Consider the following 18269-nt stretch of genomic DNA (forward strand, 5'->3'; position numbering starts at 1 on the left):
GGACCCCACAGGGCTGTGTATACCCTGTATACAAAAAAATCTATATAGGTTTCTTTGGTGTTAAAGTAAAAAAAAAAAAGTCTAAGAAATAAAAGGCAATCAGAAGGGGGGAAGTCAGGATAGGAGGTAGAAATCTAGTGATGTCCCATTGGAATGCGCAGACAGCTGCCCTTTGTGAAGAGAACAGCCAAGAGCCTGGTCTAGGGGAAGGGCTCTGGTGAAGCTTTCCCAGGCATTTTTCCTGCTAAGACTTTGGCTTATGTTCTGAAAACACTGTCACATGAAGCAGATGCTATCATTTAGCCCTCCAGAGAGCCAACAAGCAAAGTTCCCCGAGCACCCAAAAGAACTGCAGCTGTGACGTTTGCTTTGGACTCGTCCGCTTCTGTGCGGACCCGACCACTGCTACACACTGGCAGCCATGGCTTTGACCGTGCTTCGACTTCAGGATCACACTGGTAAAGCCGTGTTTCGTCTCCTGTTGCAAGTCTTCCAAGAAATGCTTCAGGATCTCGATCCCATGTGTTTCAAATTTCCATCGCAAGTTCTGTTCTTGTCTTCAGCGGATCTACGTGCAAGTATTCTGGCACCTATGGACCAGAAAGTTTGCTCATCTTGAATTCTGCCCGTCAGAAATACATAAGCTGAACCATTTGAGATGTCTATGGCGCTGGCGACTGTTTCTGTTGCTGATCGTTGGGCCTCTTTAATGAGAACATGAACAAGATTATGTTTTTCCTTGAAACTCGATGCGAATAGTCCGTACTTGCAATTTTATCTTCCACTTCCTCTGGTCCCTTCTTAAAATGCGTTATCCATTTGCAAACTGATGCTTGCTTTCTTTGGGGCATAAGGGAAATCTGAGGTTTAGAGAAACAAGTCAATGGCATTTTGTAAACTTTTCGTAAAGCATCAGTGATTTCCATATTTCCACCATGATTTCCCTTAAATTTGGTGTTTGTTTTTGCTCCAATTTTAGCAAAACTTCTGTTACTTGTATAGGCGCTCCTTTCCAAACGGATATCTTACCCATTTTAGTGCCTCCAAGGAGACCCTGGGAAGAGTGCTCATGCTACAACAAGTTGGTACAAATTAATTTTGGTACCAGGAGCTTACATGGAGAGCAAATGTTTTGAGAATGATGCGGGTAACCAATGTATAAATGTGCTTTATACCATTGATGGATTGTGATAAGAGTTGTATGAGCCCCCGATAAAATTATTTTTGAAAAATTAATTTTGGTACAAAAAAAAGAATTCCATGCATATTTTTACATAAAGAGAATTTCCATGAGCCTCCTGAAAAGCCCTCGTACGTTCTCTGAAGGCTCACCACGTGCTCCTTCTCGGGCCTCTAGCCAAGCACCAAAAAGAAGCACACAATAAGCACTCAATGAATATTTTTTTGAATGAAGACAACAGAAACAAGTGCTAAGTGCTTAATTTCATTTCCCTTCACAATAACCCTCTAAGTAGCTATTATTAGGCAAGGACTCTGAGACTAGATGAGTAATTAATTACTGAAAGTTACACAGTCAACAAATGGCACAGGCAGTGTATGATCTAGATCACCTTGATAAACTGGTGTTTCATGTTGTCTGAGATGTTCCTTGTGCCATGTAGTCATCCCACTGAGAAGCAGTGTTCCCAACACCACTCTCTGTGATTGCCCGTAGGAAGAGAGACAGAGGGGCTGATGCAGGACATCTGTTGTATTGCCTTCCTAACGTTGGCCCGTCTTCTTCCAGGAGTTGGCCCTATTTTCATTTGGAAGACATGCAACCTGCTCATCTACGCCCACATGGTCTGAGGAGGTTCCGCCTTGGGATAAAGAATTGTGATCTACATTTGAGTTGGTTAGCCCAATCCATCCCTCTCATCTTCTCTTCCCATGGTGATTGCTACAGGGATGGGATCATGACTCCAAATAATCCATCAGAGCCTACGTAACTGAATTCAGGACTACAATGGGAATTTTTGCAAAAGTGGGCTTGCTCTTTTCCTGCCTTAGACTCTAGAAACATAGAGCTTGGAGCTACTGCCACCAACTCTGCTTCACCGTCACCTGGTAGGACAGAGAGGAGGGCAGGCTTGACATGATCTGAGTTCTGCTCATGCCATGCACAGGCTTCCTGTCTCATGCTACTCAGTAATTTGAGTCAATCAAGTATTTTTTCTATTTCAGTCAGTTTGGTTTGGGAATTCCGTCACTTGCAATCAGAGGAATTCTAATCAACACAGGGCATGTCTTTCTTTTCTGTTTCAATTTTTCATAGGCTTTGATAAGCTCATCAGGCTCTTTGAATGATGATAAACGTATGTTCTTTGGTCCTTTTGAAGACATCGATGCGATGTGATTGATGTCAGAGCAGATTTTGAGCTTCAGAGAATCAGAGCTTTCCAGACTTGCTCAATAACTTGTAGAACATACAAAAACATAGCACTAATTTCATTCCAGACTTCTCTATATAAACTGAGGATAACTTAAGACAATGAGAATTTGATAAGAATGTGTCTAGGACTTTGTACTTCAGTGTTACCTATTTCCCAACATTCTGATAATATTCTACCATGCCAGCTGGTGGGTTTTCATGTTCTCAGGCATTTGGCTGATGTAACTAATAGTGAGGTGGGTAGATGAAGAAGTTCCTTCATTTGGGAGACAGCAGAGGGAGGAGATTTGTGCTGCAGAGCTCAGGAACCCTCAGAGGAGCATCCTAACTTCAACAATAGCCGTTAGGACAGTGATTCCTTCTAAAGAGGTCATTAGAAGAATTATACTTCCTTTCTTGTTCTTCTGTGGATTTCACCAGTGGGGTTTTGGGACTTGAACTTTTTCAAACCCCATCCTAATTCTTACAAGAGTACATATTCTAAAATCTACCAGCTGTGTGTATAATTGAGGAACTCTGGTGACTTAGTGGATTAGCATCAGTTGCTAACCACAAGGTCAGAAGTATGAACTCACCAGTCACTCCTTGGGAGAAAGATAAGACTGTCTACTCCTGTTAATATTCAATCTCTGAGCCCATGAAAAAAAATCAAATTTATCGCCATAAAGTTAATTGTGTTAGATAGAGTTCTCTAGAGAAACAAAACCAGGACATTTATGAATATATATAAATGGATAGCTGTATACAGCAAGAAGGAATGTAACAGACAATCAGACCACACAGCAGGACAGAGGACTCAGTTCAACTCACTTTTGTGGAACAGTTAATGTACTCAAAGTCCATCTCATGAAGGAGGCTTCAGTCCAAGGTCAAGGAAGCAGACAGCTGAGTCTTCCCTCAGGCAAAACAGGCAGAGTCTACCCACAAGCAGCAGACAGCAGGGTGGGTCAACAACTGTCAACAGCAGTCAGTAGCAGGGGAGCTTAGCGAAGCAGGCCCCATAGGATATGAAACTCAAGCAATGGGAGGCAACAGGACCCACCAGCCTCAGGTGTATGCATCAGCATCTTTGGGGAAGCAGGTCTCAAAGAAGCCTCGAGTTCTACAGACACACTCCACGATCTAGACAAGCTCTAGAGACTTTTCCACAGGTATTGTAACTCACAGGATGAGGCAGAGAACTAGCTAAAGCAGCAGCACGCTGGTCCATTCACCAGAGAGCAAGTGAAACCAAGGCGGGCCTTTCAGAGCCATTCATCTCTTTGCCCTTCAATCAAACTGTGACCTAATTAATCTCCACCCACATGTTCCTATTGACCAGGTTGGCACAATAAACCTAACTATCACATCAATTTTGACTCATAGTAAACCTGTAGGACTTCAAAAGCTGTAACTATTTAGGGGAGAAGCCTCATCTTTCTCCCAAGAAGCAACTGATGGTTTTGAACTGTTGACCTTTCTGTTAGCAGTCCATAACCACTAGGTCACCAGGGCTCCTGGGGAAACCCACAGGGGCAGCTCTGCTTTGTCCTATAAGATTGCTATGAGTCAGAATCAACTCAATGGCAGTGAGTGAGTGTTTACAGAGTGGAAATCAACTCAATGGCAATGAGTGTAATGAGCGCTCTAGGAAGAACAATCTGTAGATGAATTTTCCACCATGAAGGAGAAACTCCCCTAGAGACAGTCAGAAGGAGGAAAAAAAGCAAACTTGCAAATATGTAAGTCACTTATTTTATTTCCATTCAGAACATAAATGTGAATATATTAATTTGATTCTTAAAACAATCCCTTTGCAAAATCATCTCAGAAAAAAACCAATTTATGAAGATACATACAATTCTTAAAACTGCTATGGTTACACCATCTGACTAACTAACTGAACCCTTGTTTCAGTGCACTTAAAAATATTTTTTGCAGGTTTTCATAGTTGCAAAGGACAAAGAAATCATGTTGGAATAGAAGTGTAATTTGATCAGAATAATCCAAAAAGTGCTTATCTACTTCCTCTTTTTATATTCTCAGGTTGCCTGGTTTTTAATGGCTCTTACATTGTATATTATACAAGGTTTGTCCAGTTACCGTGGGCCCTATTGTATCCTCATCTGCAATCCACTACAGTCAGCAAAATTCAGTAAGGGAACTGAACCCTACACCTTATTTGTCTCTAGCATTATTGAGAGCCTAACGTGTCCAGCAAGGAGCCCTTATGTCAGAGTGGTAAGTGATCGACCGAAAGGGTGGCAGTTTGAAGTCAACAGCCACCCTACAGGAGACAGAGGGGGCATCCTGTGCGTTGGGACATCGAGTCTGACCAAACAGCGCTGCTGCAGCTCCTTGCGCTGCCCCACAGGATTGCTGCCAGGACCCTGCTGCCACGGCGGCCGGCGGGCTGCCAGTTGGGCTACGAATGGGAAGGTCAACATTGAAAAGAATTTACGGGAGAAGCTCTGTGCTGCTATGGGGTTGCCGAGAGTTGGCTCTGCTCTACAGCAATGGGCTGGTGTTTGGTGTTTGGTGTAGGTAATACGACCAGTACAAACTTTATCTGAACAACCGAGGACTCGAGTGCAGAAAAATGCACTTTGGTGGAGTCCTGGAATGCAGACAGAAAACACTGGGCAGAACTGGAAACCATCCTGATCACCTTAATGCGTGGGGGGTGCCAAACAAGTGTTTTCCCAGAAAGTGTTAAAGTTCGTGCATTGTAGACATGGATTTTCCATCTTTTAGTGATTATTCACTTGGTGAATGATTCTGGTCTTTTCACTTGTCCCTTAAAAAATCTTTTTTTGGTGGGGGGAGCAATTTAACTGTTTATTAGCTCCATTTTTGCAAAGAAGAGATGGAATTAAAATCTGAAATCTGCTGGCTAACTATTTAAATGATAGAAATGGGAGGCAGAGGGAGTTGGCATTGCTGAATAAAGTACAGGCGAGGGTATTGATGGACTTCAATTGTGACAGCTTCTTGTTTGTTTGTTTTCAAGGGAATATTCAAAGCTTTTTTGTTTTTAATTCTTTGGGACACAATAGAATATAGCTTTACAGAATATAACAGAACATCTTCAAGGATGACAGTATGGTTTAACTAAAAACAGGTTTTCATCTCCCAATTAGTAAATTACACAATTATAAAGCTAAAACTTAACATTCCTTGAGCCACTGGGCCGCATCACCGCAAGCTTTAAGCTATTTCACCGCGAACCCGAAGATGTGGGGGCGCACCATTTCCCAGGAGAGGGGGGCCTGCACATGCTGCAGCTGCAGCTGAGAAAACCCGGCCTGCTCCAGGGACTTCCAGCTCTGGCGGGTCAGGTTGCACCCATCAAACAGAAGGAACCAGACAGGATCCAGGACCCGCTGCCAGAAGTAGTTCCAGGTGGAAGGCTTAGCAGCGACATGCTCCAAGAAATAAAACGCTCCTCCCTGAGAAAGACAAACAAGACTGATCAGTTTGGGGTGGGGGTGGGGGAGCAGGGGGATAACATGGTTGAACAGATGATTCATGTTTCAATTTTTCAGGGACCGCCCAGGCCGACTTCACAAGCAGACAGTGATGGGGATGCGTTGAGATTTACAAGACATTATATCAGTCAGAGTTTCATTCCTCATCAGAATTTATAGAGTGGCTGCCAAGCTCTGACCAATTTAAAGAATTGAAATAAATTGACCATAAAAGTCATACAAAATAATAGCTTAATTTTAAGCATTCACTGCATGCTGCGTGCTGTCCTTAAATGCAGATCATGAATGGAGTCATCTATTACTCATAATAAGCTTAATAGCTAAATATTAGAATTATCCTCCTTAGTTTACCCTTGAAGACACAGAGAGAACAAGTCCCATAGAGGGGAAGTTAACTTGCCCAGAGTCACACAGCTTATAACGGTCAAAACCACACGTTAAACCTCAGCAGTCTGCCTCCTCAGCTGGCATGCTACCCACATGCTTATTTTAGAAAATGTGGAAAATACAGAAACGTTTTCAAAAAGCAAAAACCACCAACACCACCCCATGCCTAGGAATAATCATGGTTAATGTTTTGCTGTGCATAACTTTACATGGATATGCATGTTTTTCCTATAACTGGATGGTCATGTACATTCAGTTTGTAGCTGGCTTTATTTTAATTTATGTATTATAACATTCTGAAAACGATTTTAAAAAGTTTACATAGTATTTCCCACTGTTGAAGATACCATCATGTCTTTAATCATTCTTTTTGGTTATCTATCATTTTTCACCATTAAAAGTGTATTTCTACACTAAGGGGATGTAACAGAACAGCAAGGGAATGGAGTGGTGAGGTCCCCAGGGAATGCTGAAGGTGGACTTTGGGGCCAGGGTGTGGTGCCCCAGCAGACTGGACTGGAAAACACTCCTAAAGACCAACAAACAATCCTTGAACTAACTACAAGCTCTTCTCTCTTGATGTGTTGTGTTTTTTGGTCATTAGTTTGTTGTTGTTGCTGTTTTGTTGTATATTGTTGTTTGGTTTTGCTCTGTCTTGTTTTTGTGCATGTTATCATCTCTGCAGGTCTGTCTAAATAAGATAGGCTGGATGAACAATCTGGAGGAGAAAACAATGGGACCGACAGTTCTGGGGGGACATGAGAGAGGAAAAGGTCGGGAGAAAGGTAGTAGTGTTAACAAACCCAGGGGCTTAGGTGGAGAGCAAATGATTTGAGAATGATGAGGGCAAAGAATGTACAGATGTGCTTTACACAATTGATGTCTGTATGGATTGTGATGAGTTGTATGAGTCCCCAATAAAACAATTTAAGAAAAAGATGATGACAACCAATGTAAAGATGTGTTTTACAAAACGGACATATGCATGGATTTTGATAAGAGATTGTGTAAGAATCCCCAATAAAATAAAATTAAAATATTAATTACTTTTATTTTATGTTATATATATTAGATCGATCGATAGATAGAATTTGTTGGCACGTACTCTCTTCCCAGTTCCGTTTTCCACACCTGTGATAGAGAAAACCTGCTGAGCTACGTGACGTTCGCCAAACGTTAGATCTGGACCACGTGTTGGAAAGACGCAGTAGAATGCCGTTCATGAGGCAAGTGCGCTGAACTTAGAGCTTGATTTCCCACGTGCACCCGCTCACATATCACTAAGGTGGGGACTGAAAAATTAGGCATGATTGGATGTGAAGAGGCAAGAAATCTGAGGAAGAAGAACACGTGAACTTGTCAACTTTTTTTTCAGGGAAAGGATTGACTGAAGTTGTTTTCTAAAGTAAATCAGGGTGTCAGTTGCTTGACTACATTAGGTAGCTAGAGACAGGGCCAGGGGGTTGTCCCTCTCATGCCTGTACAGATCCCCTAGAGCAGTGGTTCTCCACCTTCCTCATGCCGCGACCCTTTCATACAGTGCCTCATGGGGTGGGGACCCCCAACCATAGACTTCATCACGTTCCTTTTGCTACTGTTATGAATCGGGGGACCCCTGTGAGAGGGTCATTACACTCCCAAACGGGTCACGACTCACAGGTTGCGAACTACAACCCTAGAGGGAGTCGGGAAGGAAGCAGGTGAGCATTAGCTAGCCATGAAGACCCCTGAACTGGGCATGCTCCAATTCAGGCCTCGGAGTCAGCTGGGAGGTACACCTGGGCGGCCCAAACTAGACCCAAGTGGGCTTCATTCAGCCAAGGAGGTCAACCAGTACCATCAACCCCGCCTCCCCAGCCAGAGGCTTTAAATATCCTGCCTGAGGGGCGGTCGTCCTCTTTTACCTGCACCTGGTCAGAGGCAGGTGAGGAAGGGGACACAGTCCTGGCCAGGCCTATTCCGGGCCACAGCCTCTCCCTCCCTTCTCGCTTCCTCTTGTGACCCTGCTCCTGTGCCCGCTTGGCCCAGCCGCACTCTCTCTGGCCTCAGTTCACCACTGGTCGGTGCGCAGTCCCATGAGGGTGCTCTGTTCCTATGTGGGACCTAGCGTGGCTTCCGTGCAGTTTGACACATTTCCCTGAAAATAGCGTGTACTCTTCTGAGACTGAAACCTGAAACTTGTCCCGACCCTCATAAAAGCTCACTTGAATCACAAGCCAGGCTTGGATGTGAATGCTTTCTCATGTGAAGCCAAGAACCGAGGTAGGACCCACTCCAGAAACCTCACAAATACATGGAGTCACATGCTGCTTGCTTTGCTAAGCCCATACGAGGGTCCCAGCAGTAGTTAGACATGACTGTGAAAGATCCATTTTCAGGGATAACCCAGATGGTGCAGAATCTTCCACAGGTGGAATTAAGATGACAACTGAAAAAATAGTAACTTCTCATCATTGTCAGAATGGAGTTTTAATGATTTGGGAATTTTTTGTGTATATAAGTATGTATTCAGGTAGACCTATAAGTTTATATGAACTATTTCCAACCACCAAAGACAACCGATTTGTAAAGGTGCTGATAATTTATATATATATATATATATATATATATATATATATATATATATACATATATATATATATATATATATATATACATATATATATAGTTTTAAATCATTTTATTGGGGGCTTGTACAACTCTTATCACAATCCATTCATCCATCCATTGTGTCAAGCACTTTTGTACATTTGTTGCCACCATTCTCAAAACATTTGCTTTCTACTTGAGCCCTTGGTATCAGCTCCTCATTTTCCCCCTCCCTCCCCATTCCCCCTCCCCCATGAACCCTTGATAATTTATAAATTATTATTATTTTGTCCTATCTTACACTGTCCCACATCTCCCTTCACCCACTTTCCTGTTGTCCATCCCCCAGGGAGGAGATTATATGTAGATCCTTATAGTCAGTTCCCCCTTTCTACCCCACCATCCCTCCACTCTCCCGGTATCGCCACTCTCACCACTGGTCCTGAGGGGATCATCTGACCTGGATTCCCTGTGTTTCCAGTTCCTATCTGTACCAGTGTACATCCTCTGGTCTAGCCAGATTTGTAAGGTAGAATTGGGATCATGATAGTGGGGTGGGGGGGGGGGAGGAAGCATTGAATAAATTAGAAGAAAATTGTATGTTTCATCGTTGCTACACTGCACCCTGACTGGCTCGTCTCCTCCCCTCAACTTCTGTAAGGAGATGTCCCGTTACCTACATATGGGCTTTGGGTCTCCACTCTGCACTCCCACTCATTCCCAATGATAAGATTTTTTTGTCCTTTGATGTCTGATACCTGATCCCTTCGAAGCCTCGTGATCACACAAGCTGATGTGCTTCTTCCATGTTGACTTTGTTGTTTCTCAGTTAGTGGTATTTGACTTCCATAAGAACTGCATTCTAACAACCACTGAAATGAAACCCTGTCTTACATCGGGGACGACTTGTAAATTTAGATCAAGAATAGGCACAGTAGGAGCAGCTAAGCCAGAGGCTTCCCACCTTTGAGGGGATAGAAAGGAAGGGACCTCGGCAGCCACCTCCAAAACACTTGGCGACCGTCCCACTCTCCTCAGACTCTTTAGCTCCCCTAGTCTTGGCTTCCCCAGACAGAATGCTTAGAGAGCGAGGCTCCTAAAATGACATGGGTAAATGTAGACCCATGTTCCAGCCTGGAAAATGTAGAATTTTGTGATTAAAAGAAGAAAGAAACAGAATTCTGGGGACATTGCAGGAGATATAGGAAGAAGGGTAGGTGTGGGCCGTGAGCGTTGCCTCCTGTGTTATCGTTCTCGAAGGTCTTTTCACAGGGCGGCCTTATGGGAGCCGGGCTTCTCCCACTCTGACTGAAGCTAACCAGAGAGAACATCTAGAAAGGTCTTGGTACTTTCTAACCCAGCTGCAAAAATCTCTCAGCATCATCACTTCTGAAGCATTTCACTTGACAAGGCCATCATAAAGGTTCATCCAAATGTTTGAAAAAGGGGTGGTCTTTACCCTCTTGAAGGTGGGATGTCATGCAGTCTAGCATGTTTTAAAGCCAACCAGGCTTCTATCGATCCAGGTCACTGGTGGCAGGTATGAAGGTTTGAGGTTGGAAGAGAGATCTGGGCTAGATGTTGAGATTTGACCCCCATCCATGTACACATGGTAATTTGGGGGGGGAGTGTTTGAGATTGCCCATGCAGGGTGTACATGTGAAATGAGAGCGGAGTTAGGAATCCCAGTGTTTAGAGTTGAGCAGAGGGAGAGCAGCCAGCAAGGGAGGTAGAGATGAGAGGCTAAAAACCTCTACGAACAAAGCTGGAGGTGTCATACCCACACATGTGCATGAAAGAGTGTTAGACCTCCTAGCTGTGTCACTTTGGGCATGGCTCTTACCCTCTCCGAGTCAATTTCCTTACATAAAGAGAATACACCCAAACTGGTGACCACTTGTGTGAAGGGAAAGCCTGTCCAAGAAGGGTAAGTCAAAATATATTCTACTAAAATGAGCAATAGCTAAGTAGTAAGACTACACTCTTGAAGGATCATAAAACCCACCAGTCAAGTTCTGGATCTCACAGGTTTCAAAGGATTGTTGCAGGGGTGAAATGAGAATGTAATAAAGTCCCTGGAGTGTCTGTGTCATAGATCATAGACACTCCAGGCCGAAGGCAGGGTTAGAGAGCTGCTGCGAAACCCCATCTCCAAGTTCCCTTCTTCCAGAGGCACCAAGAAAGACTACCAAGAAAAACGATCTCCCTAGGAGTTCAGTGTGTCCTCATTATGATTAGTACACAAATACAGGGATGATCGTGACCTACTTTGCAGGAGTGTTGTGAAATTATTGACCCTGTAAGCACACCATCGCACTGCGTCCAGCTAGTGCCCCGTCTTGGGCACAGGACCCAAGAAGGCAGCTTCTGGCTACAGGAGTCAGTTTCTGCCATGTACTATGTTGACATCTTCCCATCCTTCAGTCAAAACCTAGAGAGTCAGTTGTCAACAGCAACTCGTTCTTGGCTCCTGGTGAGCCTGTGTGTGTCAGGACAGGTTTATGCTCCACGAGGTTTTCGATAGCTGACTTTTTGGAAGATGATCTGTAGGTTTTTCACCTCAGATGAACTCAGACCTACAAACTTTCTGTTAGCAGAAGACTAGATCTATCATTGGCAGTACCCAGGGACTCCAGGTCAAAGGCAGGATTAGATCATTGTTGCTAAACCCTATCTCCAAGTGCCTTTTTTCCAGAGGGATTTCCTCTGTTAGAAAATAAAACTGGGCCCCTCAGGAACAATAATGCAAGTAGCAATACCATGGAAGGTGGAAGGAGAGGGGGGAGAAAGGGGAAATCAATCGCAATGATCGACCTATAACCCCTCACACCACCCAAGGGGGACAAACAACTTAAACATGGATGAAAGGAGACACTTGACAGAGTAAGATATGAAAATAATAATTTATAACTCATCAAGGGGTCAACAGGGATCCCAACAGGAGGGAAAAAAAGAGGAACTGATCCCAAGGGCTCAAGTAGAAAGACAATGTTTTGAAACTGATGATGGCAACATATATACAAATGTGCTTAATACAATTGATGTATGGATTGTGATAAGAGCTCTATGAATCCTCAATAAAATGATTTATTTTGAAAAATAGAAAAGAAAATTGGGGCATGCAGAACATCCCTTTCCCACCGAATAGTCTGGTTCAGTGTTAAACTAATCACACTTCTGGTATGTTCAACCATGTTGTAAAGGAAACATTCCCTTTCACTTGTACAATGAACATTTTTGTAGAGAATACACACGGGAAAGCACAGACTGCGTTCACAGTGTCTACAACTCAGTGACACTGATGACACTCGTGGAGGTGGGCAACCATCTGTCCTCCTTTCAGAGTGGTTCCTCCTCCTCATCAAAGACTCACTGCCCCTGAAGATTCCTTCTAGTCTTTCGACTTGCTGCTGCCAATGTGATCCTGTGTAGCTGGATCGTGAGAGACCTCATTCCTCAAGGGAAAAAAAACAGAACCCAAACCAAACTCATTGGCATGAGTCGACGCCAATTCATAGTGGCCCTATAGAAGAAGGTAGAAGTGTCCCTGCTTGGGACACTAATTGGTAACTGTTCACAGGACTAAAAAGCCCTGCCTCCCACCCGCCTCCCTGCAGGAGCAGGCTAGCAGTGTCAGCTCCCAACCTAGGGGGTCACAGCCCAACAGATAACCACCACTATGCCACCAGGGTTCCCTTATAGTTCGGCTATATTATTTTGGGGTTTTATGCTCTGAGAATATTTTGGTTTAAAGTTTAAAGATGATCTCAGGGCAGTAATGTTAGTTAGAAGTTCATTCAGTCTTGTTAGGGCCAGAGAGTCTACAATCTAGGACATTTTGAGATTTTGAAAATTTGTTCTGAATTCCCCCCTTTTGATGAGGATTCTTCTATAACATTTTAAATTAAAATGTTCAGTAAATATATTAATTTATAATGAAAGGGATCAAGGCTGATATACATATATTTATATATTAAATATTAAGATAGCACACAGACTTTGGACCTCTCTACTCAAGACCTCCCTAAACACAAGAACATTTTGCTCTGATAACCTGGCACTCTTTCACACTCACTTCCCAACACCATTGCTGAAGACAAAGCGGGTGCATAAGCAACAGTGGTGAAGAAAGTGGGTGGTGCCTGGCTATCAAAAGATATAGTATCTGGGGTCTTAAAGACTTGAAATTAAACAAGCAGTTATCTAGCAGGGAAGCAAATAAGCCCACATGGAAGAAGCACACCAGCCTGTGTGATCATGAGGTGTCGACGGGATCAGGTATCATGACTCAAAGGATCCAAAAGAAACAACTATATCAATGTGAATGAGGAGGGTTGGAGTGGTGACCCAAAGCCCATCTGTAGACAATTGGACGTCCCCCCACAGAAGGATTACAAGGAAGGGACAGTTCAACCAGGATGCAGTATAGCACTGACAAAACACACATCATTCCTCTAGCTCATGACTGTTCCCCACCCCCACTACCATGACCCAACTCTACCTTACAAATCTGGCTAGACAGGAGTACACACATTAGTACAGATAAGAGCTCTGGACACATGGAATTCAGGACAGATAAAACCCTCAGAAACAGTCGTGAGAGTAGAGAGATATCATGAGGGTAAGGGATAGTGGAGGTGGGGGGTAGGGGGAAGAAAGGAGAATCCATCACAAGGTTGGACATATAGCCACCCCCCAGGGGGACAAATAACAGAAATGTGCGTGAAGGGAGACAACATACAGGGTAAGACACAAAATAACAACAATAATATATAATTGATCAAGGATTCAGGAGGGGGAGGAAGAGGGGGGGAAAAAGAGGAGCTGATACCAAGGGCTCAAGTAGAAAGAAAATATTTTGGAAATGTTGATGGCAATATATGTACAAGTGTGCTTTATACAGTTAAATGATAGACTGTCATAAGATTCATAAGAGCCCCCCAATAAAATGATTAATTAAAAAAAATAGTTCAGGCATGGTAGCCAGACACCATCATCCAGTTTGTCTGATCTTATGGCAAAAAAAAAAAAGTTGTTATAATGGGAGGCAACACATTGTGTCATTAGCCACACACACCAAAAGCCCCTCACTGTCATGGAGTTGATACAGGCTCAGAGTGACCCCACCGTATCATTATGCCCTATAAGCCAGGCAGACCTGCCCCCTTTGAATGCCCAAGACTGTGACAGAAAGCCCCAGAGCAGCTGGTGGTTTGGAACTACTGACCGTACGGTTAGCAGCCCGTCACATTAGCTCAAAAATCCAAATGTCTGGCCAGTAAGTCGATTCTGACTCACGGCAGCCCTACAAGACAGAGTGGAGCTGCCTCTGCGGGTTCCCCAGACTAAAAATATTCCTTAGAGGAGACCACGTCATCTTCCTTGGAGCTGCGGGTGGTTTTGAACTGCTGGCCTTGCAGTTAGCAGCCCAAAGCGTAACCCACTATGCCACAAGGGGCCCATGGCCTCCTCCTTTTCCGGACTCTCCTTCTCTTTCTGATGCTCCAGGAATAAAGAACCTGTGAAGAACTAAATGTGTTATAGAATAAAACCATTTAAAGCAAATTTTTTAAACTATATGCAATAAAAGAGCATGTGAAAATGAATAAGTTTCAAACTATACAAAGATATAAAATTCCTTTCTTTATAGACATCTAGTCCCAGACTCGGGAGGGAACCATGTTAATAGTTTGCGTATCATTCTCGTATTTTAAAAACCCGTATTTTTTATCTCAATGCTACAATTAATCAAGATGCAAATTCATCTCAAAGCACTATTGAATTCATGGCGACATTTTTGCATTCGATATTTTATTCTATCAGTGGGTGTAGGAGTCAGTAATTAGTACCTATCCACGGAGACCCTTTTCTTCCACACAAACAGGACTACAGTTTCCACCATATTCTGCACTTCGGATGCCTTTTCTACTGAGTGTTTTTCTTTTTTAAAGCAAGTTTTTAAAAGACCATACATTCAACCTCTAAACCCAAACCCAACTGCCGCCTTGTGAGCCCTGACAAAGAACCCCTTGTAAGCCAGAGCAGAGCTGCTCCTGAGGGCTGCCGAGGCTGCAGGCCATGACCAGAGGAGATGGCCGATCTTTCTCCAGAGGACCGGCCGGTGGTGGTTCAAACTGCTGTCCTGGTGGGGAGCCGCCCAACTTTTTACCCACTACTCCACCAGGGCTCTTAACGTGTACACAGAAGCCCTAAAGGATTTCACAAGTGAACACACACATGAAACCATGAACAAGATGAAAGCGCTTTGGGACCATCGTTTGAGATGTATATAAGGTATCTCCTCTTTTCCTTATTCCAACCTGCATTTTGGAATCAATGACAAGCCACTGGATTAAATAATCGCATCAGCTAGATGAGCCGCTGATCCTGAAATTAAACTCCAGCCAGATGTTGTTATTTTGCCCTTTTACTCATTCTAATTATCCTGCTCACTTTCTGTTATACAGGGGCAGGGGTTGGGGGAAGCTTATTACATAGCCTCATGCATTCCCCTTTCTTTAAAAAAAATAGCTCTATTGATATATAATTTACTTGTCACACGCTTCAGTAGTTCAGCAGTGTCAACAGAGCGTTACAATTATCGCTCCAATCAGTTCTAGAACATTTTCTTCCTTCTTGTACTCATTGTTATTCCACATTTTCCTCCAACCTCGCCTGCCATGCCCTCAATAAACCATTAATCCTATTACTGTTGCTACAGATTTACCAATCCTGGATTTAAAATATTAAAAGTTAAAATAACAAAATAAACCAGAGAAAAACCTCATTATAAAAGAAAGCAGGAAATACTAAAAACTAGAAAAAAATTAACATGGGTCAAAAGGAAGATTAAGTGATCAGGTGTTACATTTTAATCCAATTACACCTGCCGTAATTGAGTTCACAGTGCTCAATGTGATGGCAAGGCTGTCCACAGCCCTCGCCTGTGGTCGGTCAGAGGGGATTCACAGGACGGTTAATCCGAGTAAACTCAAAACCAAACTCACTGCCACCAAGTCATTGCCAACTCTTAAGGAGCCCAGAGGACAGGGAGAACCGCCCTGTGAGATTCTGGCACTGCTGATGGGAATGGAAAGCTCTGTCTTTCTCCTGAGACAGGCAGGTAGTTTTGAACCAATCTTGGGGACCCCAGCCCAATTTGTAGCCACTGTGCCACCAGGGCTCCTTTAATCCGTGTGAGGACCCTGAAAATGGATTTAAGGCTTCTGCTCACTGTCATCCACAGTCCCTGCAAATCAGGTGTTCACAATGTAAACTCTGGGACTATCCCCTCCTTCAGATTTGGACGTCAAAGTTTATTTTTAAAGACCAACCATCTTTTTTTTCATGTTGATATAAAATTAATTTACATAACATTCCATTCAAGTAATTATTTATATTAAAGTACAACTGGTATGTACATATTTGGGAAACAAAGCCCTGGAATTTTTTTGTTAATTCAAATATTTATTGAACCGCTAGGAGACACGAAGGCTATCCAACATGATCAGAAAGGTAAGATAAACATGAGAGCAGCTCTTTGTCTATAGAACTTTTTTAATTTTTTTCTTTACAGGCGTTAAAATGTCTAGGAATTCAAATTTATCAGCCTTCCCCTTTATAACTTATTTTCTACTCCACAGTAGCTTTCCATTTCTATTCTTAAGGCTTTTGAAAGCAAGTTTGTTCCACTCCCACTCCTGCTTTTCTGTAAATTGTGCCGAATTTATGCACAGCGAGCATCTTGCCCCGCCCGCCGCCACTTACCGGTCTCAGCACCCTGCGCACTTCTTTGAGGATCTGCGCCTGGTCTTTGACGGAGCACAGCACCAGGGTGCAGACGACCACATCCACAGAGCCATCTGCCACCTGGTGCATGTCCTCCCCAGGAGCCACCACGAAGCGTTCGAACTGCAGGTGACGGCTCTCAGCGACGCTTTTGATCAAGAACTTCTCAAAGTTGGGATTGGGGTCCACACAGGTCACCCTGCATCCGGGTGGGTAGAACTTGAAGTTGGCCCCCGAGCCACAGCCCAGTTCCAGCAGGGAGAGCTTCCCAGAGGGGCCGGCAAACTCCTGCAGGTTGCTGAAAAGCTCCCGCTTTCTGCTCGCCATTTGCTCGTTGTACATCGCAGTGAACCTCACCATGAAGTAGGGAAAGAATTGTTTGCATATCCTGCTCCAGAGGCCCAGGAAGTGCAGCAGGTACACGGGGAATGCCAGGATGCCCAGAATCAGCCTGAGAAGGAAGACGGCAAGCTCCATCGCGCCTGCAGAGGAAAAACAACAGCGACCCGACTCCTTTGGACTCCTTTCCGTAGCAGGGAGCAGCCTTCAGGCCACACTGGGCAGCCAATCAGCGGCAGGGGTGCAGCTCTGCCTAGCAGGGCAATGCCCCTCCCCTTCCCCCATGTAATAGATGCTTGTGTGGAAGTTGGCACAGAGCTTACTTCTGTGCAGCGAAACGACAAGCTGTGCACCTTTTTCTTAGAGGGAATGTTGATTACACCCCCTTTAGACCCAACTGTATTCCCGCTTCGCCTATTCTGGGCTTGGGACGATTTCTGTTTTTCTGCTGCCCTGTCTACTCGCCCAGTGCACTTAGACCCCGCCCCGCCCGTCCTGAGACCTCGGAACAGAAAACAGAATCTGCCCCTGGAGCCTGCTCAGCCCACACTCCATTGCCTAGTCCGTTCTATCACAGCACACTCCTTCCCACCTCCCCGCGTCAGTGCCCGCTGCCCCCCACCCTACCCCCCCACCCCCCACCCCCCACACACCAGTTTCTGTAGTAGAAACTGAAAGTCCATGCCGGTCTGGTCACTCCCTGTCCTGGAGAACCATCCTCTGGCATTCCGGGCAGCAGCTCTCAGACCTAACTAGCTGAACAAGATCATTTTAAAGTCATTGTCTTTTAAAGGGCAAGTTTCAACGTGCATATTGTGCTTATCTACTACACTACTTAAGGACCCCTGGTGGCATCGTGGTTACTCCTTGTGCTGCTAACTGTGAGGTCACACGTTCGAAAGTACCAGCCGCCCTTCCAGAGGAAGATGAGGCTTCCTCCTATAGGTAAGCAATGAGTCAGGATCCACTCAGTGGCAATGCGTCTGAGTACACGTCCCAACATCTTCACGTGTGAAGTATTCAGAAAATAGCTACAAACACCCATTTGTGTGCTGGATTGCTAATCAGTTTAGTTGGCATGTAATTCATATATCGTACAATTCAACAGTTCAATCACATCAAAAAGAGTTGTCCAATCACCCCACACTCAATTTTAGAACATCTTTATTCTTGTCCTTGGCGTTACTAGCTTCCCATTTTCCTCCAACCTCTCCAGCCATAGCCCTGAGGAATCATGAATCCAGTTATTGTCTCTACAGATTTACCTATCCTTGATTTCATATACAGAAAAACATTTTTTTAAAACT

The 18269-nt window shown here is 44.1% G+C and overlaps 1 protein-coding gene across 1 annotated transcript; it reads right to left on the minus strand.

The window, feature by feature from the left end:
* Positions 1-4123: 4123 nt before the first annotated feature.
* Positions 4124-17711, minus strand: TMT1A (thiol methyltransferase 1A). The gene is made up of 3 exons (XM_075551683.1): positions 17616-17711; positions 16603-17105; positions 4124-5820 (listed from the first exon to the last, which is right to left on the minus strand). Exons 2-3 carry the CDS (start codon positions 17098-17100, stop codon positions 5584-5586), a joined length of 735 nt encoding a protein of 244 aa, XP_075407798.1. The 5' UTR covers positions 17101-17105; positions 17616-17711; the 3' UTR covers positions 4124-5583.
* Between the last annotated feature and the right edge of the window lie 558 nt (positions 17712-18269).

Source organism: Tenrec ecaudatus, chromosome 6 (genome assembly GCF_050624435.1).
Source record: "Tenrec ecaudatus isolate mTenEca1 chromosome 6, mTenEca1.hap1, whole genome shotgun sequence".
Classification (NCBI taxonomy): domain Eukaryota; kingdom Metazoa; phylum Chordata; class Mammalia; order Afrosoricida; family Tenrecidae; genus Tenrec; species Tenrec ecaudatus.